Consider the following 14,406-nt stretch of genomic DNA (forward strand, 5'->3'; position numbering starts at 1 on the left):
CACTGTGAAAAGTAAATAGTTGTACATGGAACATAATGAAAGACATTAAATGGAAATAGTGTACAAACATTAATAAGTTCACTGGCCTGTTAACCTTCAGCAGAAGTCAAAATCACACACAATCAATCTCTGTCTAAAAACAAGACATGTAGCACTCAGGATTTTTTTTTAATAAAAAAGGGCTTAAAAAGAGAAATTAAAGCTAAATAAACAGTAAAACAAGATTTTTCTGATTGGTCCATTGTTTTGTAATTGATGTTAATGAGTGGCACTGCCTGCAAACGTTGAAATTATTGATGAGTGGGAAGTTCTGATCATTTTAGATGATCGATTTATTTATTTATTTTTTGATTTTCTTTTTTTTCAGAATTTCATTCTGTTTGTGATAAATGTCATTAAAATGTTAAAACGAGTTGCATCTCAAACACAAGAAGCACAACAGCTGATCACACTACAAACAAGTCTTAACAGCATCAGTATAGATCTTTTTCTCAGAACGCGAAATTACCCATTATGCTTTGCGTGATGCGCAAGGAGAATGCTAGGAACTTCCGGACAGCAGCTGATGCGTTCAAACAATCACATTTGAACAGCTAAGAAACTATAAAAAATGCAATCAAATGGAGGGAAAACAGTGTGGCATTTTCTGCAGATTATGAAGCCTCGTCATCGCTAAAGTCAACATTTTCTTTCTTTCAAATATGTAACCAACCTAAACAAATGTAATTCACTATAATGTTTGACACACACACACGTAGCCTGTACTGTCCCACTGACACACTGATTTAAAAACTGTGACGAAGTGAAAATAAAGTGACATTTAAAAATAACACAAACACACAAACCGTGGTAAATACAACACACTAAATGAAACATAAACAGCTTGTGATTAGAATGAACAGCAAATCAGCCAGCAGATCATCAATAACAGACCTATTGGTCATTTTAGTAAATTGCATGACCTACATACCTGTTAAGTGTGTGTGTGTGTGTGTGTGTGTGTGTGTGTGTGTGTTGAAGAACTGCTGAGCTAACAGCTGACAGGCCTGGGAAACACACACACACACACACACACACACACACACACACACACACACACACACTGTATGTATTCCTGACGGCAGACACGTGAACTAGTAGAACGTTTTTGTCTCGCGTTTCAACCACATCTGACAGATAATAACAGCTTTAACATATTAACATACACCTTTTAAAGTTGTGTGTAACAAAAACACTCCGTAATCCATTAAAAACGCTATTAAAACACATTTTCGGAGCGCAAATTACCTATTGTAAACGCTGTAAACGGAAGTTCTAAACATTCTACCGAAAGACGCTAGTCGCTATGGCGCCCTCCATGCACCAGCCAAGAAAAAGGTCTATATTGACACTGAGAACTTCTCAGTGTCAGTATATTGTGTGCAAGGGGTATATGCACAGGTAGGGTTTTTCCCCTAACAATACACTTCCGGTAAAAGGTTGTTATGACTTTCTTCAATTCAATAATATTCCTCTTGCAGCATCAATGTTGTGATGTAATTAAAATATAATCAGTTAAATAGACTTAAGTATTCATTTAATTGTCTGAGTGTAAAACAAGCTAAAAAAAAAGTTGAAATGCTAGCAGTATCAGTTGCAGTAGGCTAGCACAGAAACTCTATTGAAAATACTGGGGTAAAATAAATGTTCATATTTTAAAGCAATGGCGTGGAACAATGGAGTTTAATGCAGTGATTCTTGTACATTCGAAGACCCACTTTATATCTATATATACATTATCCACTATATATCAATCAGGCAGTAAGGATCATTCATTTTTAGAGAAAACAGACTCTAAACGCTGCAATTTTAAACGACACAACAGTTCACCAGAAGCGTTTGATATAGGTAACTGAAAAATTTAAGTCCTTCTGTATATTCCCCATTCACGAGCACTGTGGACTGAGGTAACCCCGCATGATTTCCTGTTTGAAACATCTGAGGTATACATTCACAAGTAACCAAGTGCAACAAAGACAGCATTCTTATAAATGCGAGCAATATACTGACACTGAAGAGAAGAAACTTTAATAATGTTGTAAATCCATTTTGTTTGTTTTTTCACTGGCCTCTGTTAACATTGTATTAATATATTTTGTAGTACGCTGTAAAAAAATGCAGGGTTCTACGCAAATCCTTCATGTTGTGCCAAAACAGATTGATTAAGTTAACTTAATAATTTATGCAAATTTATGTGGTCTGAACATAAACACTTAAGTTGACCCAAAAACACAAAATATTCGTTTTTTCAACTCATTTTAAATAAGTAGTTTGAACAAACAGCAAAATTTATTTTTGAGTACTAAGAACTAAGATCAGACTAAAAAAATAAATAAGTAAATTAATAATAACAACAATGGCTGATCAAGTGTGGCAAGGTAGCTCCATGGTTAGTACTGTCACCTGACAGCAAGAAATTTGCTAGTCTGAGTTTTGGCTGAGCCAGTTGGCATTTCTGTGTGGAGTTTGGATGTTCTCACTCTGTTCGCGTGGGTTTCACCCCAACGTCCACAGACATGCAGCATAGGTGAACTGAATTAACTAAATTATCTGCAGTATATGAATGTGTGTGTGAATAAGAGAGCGTATGAGTGTTTCCCAGTACTGGGTTGCAGCTAGAAGGGCATTCGCTGCATAAAACATATGCTTAGTTGGCGATTCGTTCTGTTGTGGTGACCCCTGATAAACAAGGGACTTAACTGAAAGAAAATTAGGGAATTAATGAAAGGCTGATTGAATGGCTGATTCTACAGCAAACACTAAACCCAAGGGCGCAACTACACATTTGCTGAGGGGTCTGCAAGACTAGTGTTGATGCCCCACTGTTTTTTATTTCGACCCCTAACAGAGCTGACTTTCTGCAAGCCATTGACTTTGTCTCTAACTATTAAATTATATCTGTATGAAGTAATTTACTCGCTCATCCAGCTGTTTCTGAAATCATATTTGATTGCACGCTGCATGACAACATGTTCGTCTATTTTAACAGAAAATCCAGCTTGAGCTTAGAGGGGGGTAAAGACATTCCCCCCATTTTTAATAAAACTGAAAGAAGTATGTTAATATCTTCTTTAACCGTCAGACAGCTGTTCAACTCCAGTCTGTAAAACTCACTTTGAAATCTATTTCCCAACATAGCATGTAATGTTTTTGATTTGACTGAAAATTGCTAGATCGATATGAATTATTATTGGGTTTTTTTTATATGAAATTGGAACAAATACAGTTGAAGTCAGAATTATTAGCCCCCTTTTAATTGTTTTTCTTTTTTTTAATATTTACCAAAATGTTTAACAGAGCAAGGAAATGTTTACAGTATGTCTGATAATATTTTTTCTTCTGGAGAAAGTCTTATTTGTTTTATTTTGGCTAGAAAAAAATCAGTTTTAATTTTTAAAATAACATTTTAAGGTAAAAAATATTAGCCCCTTTAAGCTATATATTTTTTCACTAATTTACGGAACAAACCATCGTTATACAACAACTTGCCTAATTACCCTAACATGCCTAGTTACCTAATGAACCTAGTTAAGCCTTTAAATGTCACTTTATGCTGTATAGAAGTGTCTTGAAAAATATCTAATAAAATGTTATTTACTGTCATCATGGCAAAGATAAAATAAATCAGTTATCAGAAATGAGTTATTAAAACTATTATATTTAGAAATGTGTTGAAAAAAAATAGTCCCTCTGTTAAACAGAAACTGGGGAAAAAATAAACAGGGGGGCTAATAATTCTGACTTCAACTGTACACTCTATGTGCAATTCACTTCCAAAAAACTTTAAAAAAAAAATGATTCATTGAGATAATTCATGGAAAATATGCCATGCTTTAATGGAAGACTTCTGCCACCTGGTGGAAAATAAATATTTAAAAATTAAATGGATGTGATGTGAAATTATCATTAGATGTTTGCAGAAGATAACTCTCACTGGCTCATTTGTCTTTTACAAGCACAGAACTACCATGCTACGGAGACCCAGAAAGGACGGTGGGGGGAAAATAGGTGAAAGAAAAAAAAAACTGGGTGTGAAAAAACGAACAGCTTTGATGAATAGAAAGTGAATGCAGACATTTTTATATTAATTTCAACGTGCTTTAAATATTAAAAATATGGGAAGGTACTTAAACGGGATGATAGCTGGATAAAATGGCAAAATACGGGAGAATCCCAGTGTGAGGGTTGAGAAGTACAGCATGAAGTAAACAGGAAGTGTTTGTGGAACAACAGTTTTGCAAGGGAACGCAAAAGACCTTTGTGAGGGAATGCACAAACTTTAATATATATATATATATATATATATATATATTTCTACCACTTTTTTTCCACCCAATTTTTTTTCTTCCAACCATTTTTCTCCTACCCTCAAGTCCTCCCTCCGTGCTATTCTAACTAGGGCTGCACGATATATGCAATGTATGTATCCGCAATAGTCACATCACAGTATTAGGTAGTTTATTAAAGAATGAAAGACAAAGATTTTATTAATTCACTCATTTTCTTTGCGGCTTGGTCTCATTAATAATCAGGGATCGCCACAGCGGAATGAACCACCATAAAGATTTGATTAAACATACTTTTTAAAAAAATAATTAAACAATGATGACCTTGTTATGTTTGATTGTTCAATTTCTGTACATGAATATTGTTAGACTCTTTCATCTTTGCTTGGTTGTATTTATTTATGCTTGTAATGTATTATTATTTATGCCAATGCATTACGTAGAAAAAGAGTTGATCATCCCGATATATCAAAGTAAACGAAATTGTTTCAAAAAGAGCTATTCAGTTCATCTGGTGAAATTACATACATATCGCACTATATATATATATATATATATATATATATATATATATATATATATATATATATATATATATATATATATATATATATATATATATATATATATATAAATATATATATATATATATATATATATATCAATCAATGTCAGATTTTTCCTATATCTTGCTGCCCTAATTCTAACATTTAAAAATCCCTTTTTAAAAGACAAGCACAGTTTCAGTGAAATCAATGTCTCTTATTTTCTTTTACAAATCAAAAGCTTTTGATTATTCAGAAAATTTCATCATAGAATATTTTTACAAAAAAATTGTCTCCGATATACTGAAAAACACATTATTTTGCTCCTAACTGAACCAGACTGTTCAAACAGTCAGCTCTCAATTTCATTGGCTGCAAAATCAGAAGAGGCCAATCAATTTGTGCCATGTAGTAAACTGATTTAATACATTTTAAAAACAGTTTGCTTGTTTCTTTTTACATTTTACAGTGTTCCTCAAGATATGCTGTGCTTTCTGTGCTCTGATTTATCCAACAGTTACTGGCCATGATTTTTATGTTGTTGTTGTGGTGGTGAGAAACATCCCGAATATGTGATGAAGTCTGTACCACAGGCTGTTATGTATGAGCTCCAGCCAATTAACAAAGGCAAACAAAATGTTGCTGGGTGTGAACGTGCTGATGGGTCCTGCTTACCCACTCGCATCCTGAAGTCATTAAAGGAATGTTTGTTGATGACGTCAAGCTTCCCCACCAGAGCGAATGCAAACTCCACCATGGTCCCGATGTGCATGTACTGCCGGTCGTGATACTTCAGAATAAGAACAGGAAACTATCATTGTGCTGAATCTCAGTATTGGTTGGACTCCCGAGACTCTCAAGAGTAAAAACGTTTCAAGCATAGTTCAAGGAAAACAAGACATTTGCAATCAGTCCAGTGCAATGTTTACCAAAATAATATGTTAGGAACAAACTGGAGAGCTCAAATTTGTACCTGCGCGTACTCTAGTCCAGGGGTGACGTTCAGCCCTGTTGCAGCCATGTATGTGCTGCCAATAGTTTTGATCTTCTCCACACCACTGAATTTAGGCTTTGACAGCAGCTGTTGAGAACAGAATCATTTAGGAAGATTTTAAAGAGAAGAACAAGATACATGAATCATCACAACTTTTAGTGATTTAAAGGTTTTAAGGAAACCTCTAATTCATTGACATTTGTAGCCTACATTCTTTAAAATATATTCTTTTTGAGTTTAATAGAAGAAAGAAACTCAAATAGTTGTAGAACACTGGAAGGATTAGGGAAGTATGCTATTTTAAAAAGGGAACTATCACTTTAGGAATGTTTATAGACGCTTTTCACAAGGTGATGATGCAATAACTGGTCATCAGCTTCTTAAATCCTCTAAAGTATATAATATTTATACTTTCAATAACTTATGCTTAGCACCAGACAGAATATGTGGACATTTTTTAAGTAATCCTCAGATTTATGTGGAAGGATTTTGGATGTTCATTTTCCATTGGCTTAGTCCCTTTATTCATCAAGGGTTGCCACAGCGGAATGAAGCGCCAACTTATCCAGCATATGTTTTACACAGCAGATGCCCTTCCAGCTGCAACCCAGTACTAAGAAACACCCATACACACTCATTCACAAACATACACTATGGCCAATTAAGTTTTTTCAATTCACCTTTAGCGCACGTCTTTGGACTATGGGGAAACCAGAGCAAACATGGAGAGAACATGCAATCTCCACACATAAATGCCAGCTGACCCAGCTGGGACTCGAACAAGTGACCTTCTTGCTGTGAGGCGACAATGCTAACCACTGAGCCAACATGTCAGCTGATTTTGGAGTTTAACTAAAAACTTAATATATGAAGTAAAAAAAAAAAAGACCTTTTAAACTTTTTTGTTTGCAAATTCAACTAGATCCGCTTATTTGGTAAACAAAGCAAGTGTCTTATATATATATATATATATATATATATATATATATATATATATATATATATATATATATATATATATATATATATATATATATATATATATATATATATATATATATATATATATATATATTTATATATATGTATATATATATATATATATATATATATATATATATGTATATATATATATATATATATGTATATATATATATATATATGTATATATATATATATATATATATATATGTATATATATATATATATATATATATATATATATATATATATATATATATATATATATATATATATATATATATATATATATATATATATATATATATATATATATAGTGCGATATGTATGTAATTTCACCAGATGAACTGAATAGCTCTTTTTGAAACAATTTCATTTACTTTGATATATCGGGATGATCAACAAAGACAGAAAATATTACTTTACAAATGATATTGTAAATAAATCATATGAACAATTTCATATTAGTCAATATTAATACTGAAATTAATAAAAAAAATTGAAAAAGTTTATTTACAGACATTTAAATAGGTAAATAAGTAAATAAAAAAATGAATAATATGTATATATAATGTATTTCAATCCTTATCAAGCACATCTCAAACACCTAATTAATGTCTTTTGACAAACTAAAAACTACCAAGTAAGTATGTTGGAGCTGGTTGTTCATATTCTTGGTTGTGACGGACTATCAATGGTGTAAAGTAATGAATTGGAAACATTCAAATGACTGCAATTGACTAGTTTTTCCTCAAGAATTGTGCAGAAAGTGGTATTTTTTTTTTTAACTTTTACTAGAGTACATGTTCATTGCTTTATTGATAAATAACAGTGCTGTAGTCAAACTTATTTTTCACTTTTCTACGGTGATTGGCTAAGATAATCAGTCTTGTGATTCACATTCAATCAAATCATCTAAAAATGGAGCAAACATGTAGAGTGTGGAAGCATTTAGCATGTCACTGATAACAAGGTACAGGATGGATACGTATGATGACTGAAATCCTAAATGATCCTAAAAATCCTAAACAAACAATAACTAAATGCACTACAGAATGTTACGCTTTCAAAGACATGCACGCATTTGATGTATTCTATCAGTTCTGCATGAGCTTGGCTTGTTAGTCAGAGTTTAAAGCGCATAACCTAACTGTAAACATAGCACCACAGTTTGATTTTTGTCTCTTAGGTTACACAGATTTCACACAGATTTTTGAAAACGAACCCATTTTCTCCATTGGAGTATAACAGCGTAAACATAAACCGCTAGAAGTTTGCCACTTATTTTGATTTCATCAAGCATGTAATTGCATTAACCTGCTTTCTGATGGTTTATTGAAGTGTGGATGTGTGAAATGTGATAGGTATGTGTTCTTACTGTAGATTTAAGTGCACTCAGACAGAGCAAATTTTTGCAGGGAGAGAAGAGCACGTACACAGCAAACTCAGAGGCTTTCTCCACCCAAAGAATTATAAGAATGTGTTCTCATCTCATGCAGCAGACGCACGGCACTACAATCAAAATGCTGCATTTTGAGAGGATAATTTATGAGCCTCAATTCTCCTGCTGACATTATAGCTGTTAGTACTGCTGAAAACCTAAATTCGACTTTTTTTCTTAAAAAAATAAGTACAATTGAAATGTAGTTCATCCAAAAATGAAAAATGCCTCATAAATGTACTCTCCCTCATGTGGTTTTAAATATTTACAAGCTTCTTTCTTTTGTTAAACACAAATGAAGAATGCTGGTTGCTGGCACCTATTGACTTCCAGGGTAGTAACAAAAAATTCAATGGAAGTCAATGTGTGCCAGCATCTAGCAGTCTTCAAAACATTCTTCTTTGGTGTTCAACAGAATAAAGAAACTCAAATTTTGAATTTTGAGTTCAAAAAAGGTTTTGAACAAGTAAGGGTGAGCAAATGATCCCACAATCGTCATTGTTTGGTTGACTATCTCTTTAATGTTACAGGAAAATCAATAGTATTTTCTGCTATCCCCACAAGAGGTTGCAAGAGAGCAATAAGAAAAATAGAAAAATCAAACTTTGCATCTTTTGGGGCGAAGTAGTGGCGCAGTAGGTAGTGCTGTCACCTCACAGCAAGAAGGTCGCTGGTTCGATCCTCTGCTCAGTTGGCATTTCTGTGAGGAGTTTGCATGTTCTCTCTGCGTTTGCGTGGGTTTCCTCCGGGTGCTCTGGTTTCCCCCACAGTCCAAAGACATGCTGCACATGAATAGGGTAGGCTAAATTGTCCGTAGTGTATGAGTGTATGAGGGTGACAGGCCCAAACGACAGGCCGGCCGGAAGGTGTAAAAAAAAGTTGTTATCATATGGACAAGTCTAAATGGAGGACTTGTTCCAAAGAGTCAACCCCGCAACCATCAGGGACTAAGGCCAAAGAAGAAGAAGATCAAGCATCGCATCTTTTATTGAAATAAATTACCACTGTGCCGCAGATGCGACAATGACACACCACTGACTAGAATGACTTTAGGTCAGAAATGGGTCATTTCATCACCTCTTCGTACACTAAAAATTTCAATGCATTTAAATGTGCCTTTTTAAAATAAATTTGATAAATATTCAAAATGAGATTTTTTTCAAACAGCCCTAGCTGACATGTGCAATAACCTTCTCTGATTAACAAAGATAAATAACAAATAATATATTTAGAGTTAGACATGAAGAAAAAAACAATGTCACAACTGAGAAATACACTGAATTAATTAAACACCTAAACTGAGTTAATTAAACACTTATAGACACTGTTACGAATCATTTGACTTTAAAAGACCTATTGACATCTAGAGTTTTATGGATTAAATAAATTCACATGCAGTTCACAGCTTTTAAAATGAATCAAGAACATCAAAATACAACTGCAGTCACATTGGTTTAATTCATTGCTCATTATTTGATCCTTTATTAAAACCCATTCAATAATTAATGTTAATGAGCTTTCAATCTAACACTTTTTTTTGCTATTAAGGCATTACATAATTGCTCTTATCTCAAAAAGCCAGACTTTTGACTAGTCTGATCCACTTTTCAGCTCATTCTAGCCAAGAACCACCCACTGGAACTGGAAGAGACCGCCTAAGCATGTAAAGCAGCCACTGTTCATTTTGTTTTTATCTGGCATTTATAGGTGGATTTAGTGGAAGCTGATGATCCTGACTATTTTCTGATGCAGAATCAGTGCAGTGTGCATCAAGCGTTACTTTTTAGCACTGTAGTGTTATTTTTAGATCTTTTCTGGAAGATGCTGTTTAAAACTATCCAAAGTAAAGTAGGCGTGCATTGCATAAGACTGATTGTTTATTTGGCAGTTTACCAGTAATGTTTATAAGGCAGGGCTTAGGAAAGATTAGTTATCAAAGGTGGCATTTATATCTTCACACATTCTTAAAGCAACAGTTCACCCAAAAATGTAAATGTACTCACTATATGCTCACTCTCATGCATCTTTTGTTTAACACAAAAGTTAATATGAAGAATGTTAGTAGCTAAAAAGATGACAGTGCCTATTGACTTCCATTATATTTATTCCTCCCATGAAAGGCAATGGATACCACCAACTGCCTGCTTTCCAACATTCTTCAAAATGTCTCAGAGAAGAAAGCAATACATATAGGTTTGGAACAAGAGGTGTTAAGGTAAACGTAATTTCTCATTTCAGGGTGAACTATCCTATTAAATGTGGTATGTATGAAAGGAAAATCAAAATATTGATGTGTCTGTGATCGTACCTCATCAAAATCTGCTATAATCTCATTGAGGAGCCTGAGACACTCCAACCCCTCTTTATTAACATCAGATTCTGTGTAGAACTCCTTGAAGTCTGGGATAGACGCAAACATCACACACACTGTATCGTATGACTGATGGTAGAGGTCCTGTTAAAAGAGGGGGAAAAACAGCACACAACAATGCATTTCACATAATTCTAGACGTTTTTCATTGCATTGTATTTATTTTTATTTTCTGCAGGGATCAAAATTAGGACAACATTCAATTTCCAAAATCCAAACAGAAGTAAAATAACTTGTAAGAGATAATGTAAGAGATACATATAATCTAAAACATCATTTAACAAAATATGCTAAGAGGTAAGAATGATTCAGTATCACTAGATTTTAAGTGACAACTCATGCTATTAACAAACCATTAACTTAGGCTACTAGCTCAATAAACTGCAAATTAGCTGCTTAATAATAGTTAGTAAAGTGGAAATTGGGTTTAGGTTTTGGGTAAGATTTGGGATGTAGAATAAAATCTTACTTTATAACTACTAAAAACCTTCCTATTGCAATAATAGGCAGATAATAAGCTAGTAGTTAGCATGAATTGTGACTTAAAGTGTTACCAATTATTAATATGCTGATTTCTGCTCAAGAAATGAAACGCTTTAAGACATTTTAACGGATTTGTGTATGTTGAGCATCAGTTAAGACAACGTTAACATCTGTCAGGTTTAATTGTGTGGAAAACTGGATAATTCTGAGCTTTTGTCAGCTAATTTCATCTTTCGGGTTTAAAATCATTATTAGGGGTGGGATTAAAATCGATGACATAGCGCTGATCAGTCCAGTGATGATGGGTCAGTTTCTCATTATAATTCATAGCTGAGTTTTCTTATCCCATGAGAAGAATCTGCGTCTTAATTATTCATGAGAGCACGTGCTTTCCAAAGGCATATTTACATGATCTACGGGGTTTGTTGCATGTTTTTCCCGGCGATGCTGTCAGGGTTACTGATACAGCAAAGCTGTTGGTTTGCAGCAAGCATTTTTGTCATGAGAGCTGTATGAAAATTGAAGAATGGCGGTTGTGTCCGCCATATGTTAAAAATCTTCCAGATTACCAGCAGGATAAATGGTTAGAATAGATAGAGCAAGAGACCTGCTGCACAACTATCCACTGTGTCTGCATTCAGACCCGGCGATTGAGGTGGAGAGAAGTCCTCCTCATTTATACTGTTTATATAAACAGGGTTATCTTTATAATATATATATATATATATATATATATATATATATATATATATATATATATATATATATAAATATATATATATACACACACACAATATATAATATATAACAAATTCAATTACTTGCTTTTTATTTCTTTGGATTTTACTTTATAAACTATAAAATCATGAGTCTTACAGTTTGTCTCATTTTGTGAGCCAACTGACAGTTGTTTGCTCCCCTCTTTTTCATCTGCTCTGCTCGCAGAGCTCCACACCCATAAAAGCATTTTTTGAAAAAATTCTGAGGTAGACCTAAATTAATATAAGGGGTTTTTATGACCCTTTACATTAATCAAAAGTTATGATAAAGACATTTATAATGTCACAAAACATTACTATTTTATATAAAAGCTAATTTTTTATTCATCAGAAAACTGCAAATATTCTATTCAGTTGTTTTTAACATAATAATTATCTTTTTTTAACCAGCAAATCAGCATTTTTTTAAATAATTATTTTTTCAGGGTTTTCACCTTTAATGGACAGGACAGTAGAGAGTATTGACAGGAAAGTGTCAATACACACACACACACACACACACACACACACACATATATATACATACATACATACATACATACATACATACATACATACAGTTGAAATCAAAATTATTAAACCCCCTTTGATTTTTTTTTCTTTTTTTAAATATTTTCCAAATGATGTTTAACAGAGCAAGAAAATTTTCACAGTATTACTAATAATATTTTTTTCTTCTGGAGAGAGTCTTTTTTTGTTTAAATAATTAATAATAAAAAAAACATTTTAAGGTCAATATTAGTAGTCCCTTTAAGCTTTATTTCTTTCGATATTCAACAGAACAAACCATTGTTATACAATAGTTAGGCCTTTAAATGTCACTTTAAGCTGCATAGAAGTGTCTTTAAAATATCTAGTCAAATATTATTTACTGTCATCATGGCAAAGAGAAAATAAATCAGTTATTAGAAATGAGTTATTAAAACTATTATGTTTAGAAATGTGTTGAGAAAATCTTCTCTCCATTAAACAAAATTTGGGGAAAGAAACACACACAGGTGGGCTAATAATTCAGAAGGTTTAATATTTCTGACTTCAACTGTATATATATATATATATATATATATATATATATATATATATATATATATATATTTACAGAAGCAGTTTTACTAGTGTTCTTAGACATTTGGACACCACTTACCTCATTCTTCCAGTTCCGGCCCAAGAAATGTTCGGCCACATGGGCAGGTAGAACGTTCTCCAAAAGCACCCGATTCAGGTTCTCCATGGTCTCGATCTCCTCACACTCTTTCTTAAACTTGTTCCTCCAGAGGAAGTCTAACCTACAGTAATATTCATTCTGTTACAAGAGGACACAGAGGTAAAGAGATGGTACACATCTGATCATTTGATGTGGCTTTCAAGATGACAAAGAAAGCAGAATCAAATGCACACAAGGACAGCTCATCTTATTTATTTATGATTTTTTCTTGCATAAAGGGGCCGCTATCATGAAAAATTGCACCAATTTTCTCTGAGTTGCAGCTTTGTGTTTCAGCAGGCATTCATCATGAAAAAAAGATTTCTCGAATCAGTGTAAATGGCACCTTGAAGGGCATTAAGTATGCGCTGATAGTCATTCTTTGCTTATTTTTTGTCTAGTTCATTTCAGTGGAGAAAAATCAGTCCTCGGCTTACCGATCACCTGATCAACCCAACTGCATTACTTATAAATGAATCCGCCTAACTGCACATTTCAAATACAGAGTTCATCAGACAGACCTATTATCTAGAGACAAACAGCCTCTCGTAACAGAATTAAAAGCACGCACTAGAAAAAAAAAATCAAGTCTGACCAACGGATGACCTGCAGAGATAGTGAAAAGGTTTCAAAGCAGACTCAATAGCATAACATTCTTTCTATATTGTCCTTTCAAAAAGAGCTATTTATTAAATGCTTTTAACAGGGAATGCTTTATGGTAATATACAGTTAGAAGCTGATGAGTGCTGATAAGAACCAAAGCTACGAAATGAAAGTAAATGAACGCTGTGGCAGAATTTAAAGGGATAGTTCATGCAAAACGTTAATTTGTTATTGATTTAATGATAAAATCACCTTTCTGTTTCTAAATTAAATGTAAAAAATTAAGTAAATTGTATAAACTCACATAAACAACATTACTTTTGCATTACCTAGAATTGATTTACTAGGGCAGCACAATATATTGTTTTGTTATCATTCCCAATAGTCACACCGTGAGTATACACAATGTTCAATCTGGATTATAATTTAGCATTTTGCAATTATTTTTTAAGGTCTGTTACTTTGTGAGAGGTTTAAATACATTCAGGCGTAAGAAATAGTACCGTTTGTAACTTTGATGAATTAATAATGATTATTTTGATTGAGTCATTTGTCAAAATAGGACTATGAAAACTATTATTTTATATTTTAATATTATTTAATTACTATATACCTTAATACAGAGTGACTTCTCTGAAAACAGTAAAACACTGTTTATTTAATTGGTATCTTTTCCTT

General features: G+C 33.1%; 1 protein-coding gene across 3 annotated transcripts in view; it reads right to left on the minus strand.

Annotated features, from left to right (window-relative positions):
• adcy2b (adenylate cyclase 2b (brain)) overlaps positions 1-14,406 on the minus strand; it is a 167,732-nt gene that overhangs the window by 863 nt on the left and 152,463 nt on the right. For 2 of the 3 annotated variants that reach the window (XM_087294514.1, NM_001099987.1), the window contains exons 20-23: positions 13,065-13,223; positions 10,596-10,742; positions 5,844-5,951; positions 5,546-5,660 (exon numbers count right to left, since the gene is read on the minus strand). In XM_087294514.1, coding sequence (XP_087150640.1) covers positions 5,546-5,660; positions 5,844-5,951; positions 10,596-10,742; positions 13,065-13,223 — 529 coding nt within the window. The remainder of the gene's footprint in view (positions 1-5,545; positions 5,661-5,843; positions 5,952-10,595; positions 10,743-13,064; positions 13,224-14,406) is intronic. The other variant, XR_015515971.1, reaches the window with a different exon arrangement.

This window comes from Danio rerio, chromosome 19, assembly GCF_052040795.2.
Source record: "Danio rerio strain M-AB ecotype USA chromosome 19, GRCz13ab, whole genome shotgun sequence".
In the NCBI taxonomy this organism is placed as follows: Eukaryota; Metazoa; Chordata; class Actinopteri; order Cypriniformes; family Danionidae; genus Danio; species Danio rerio.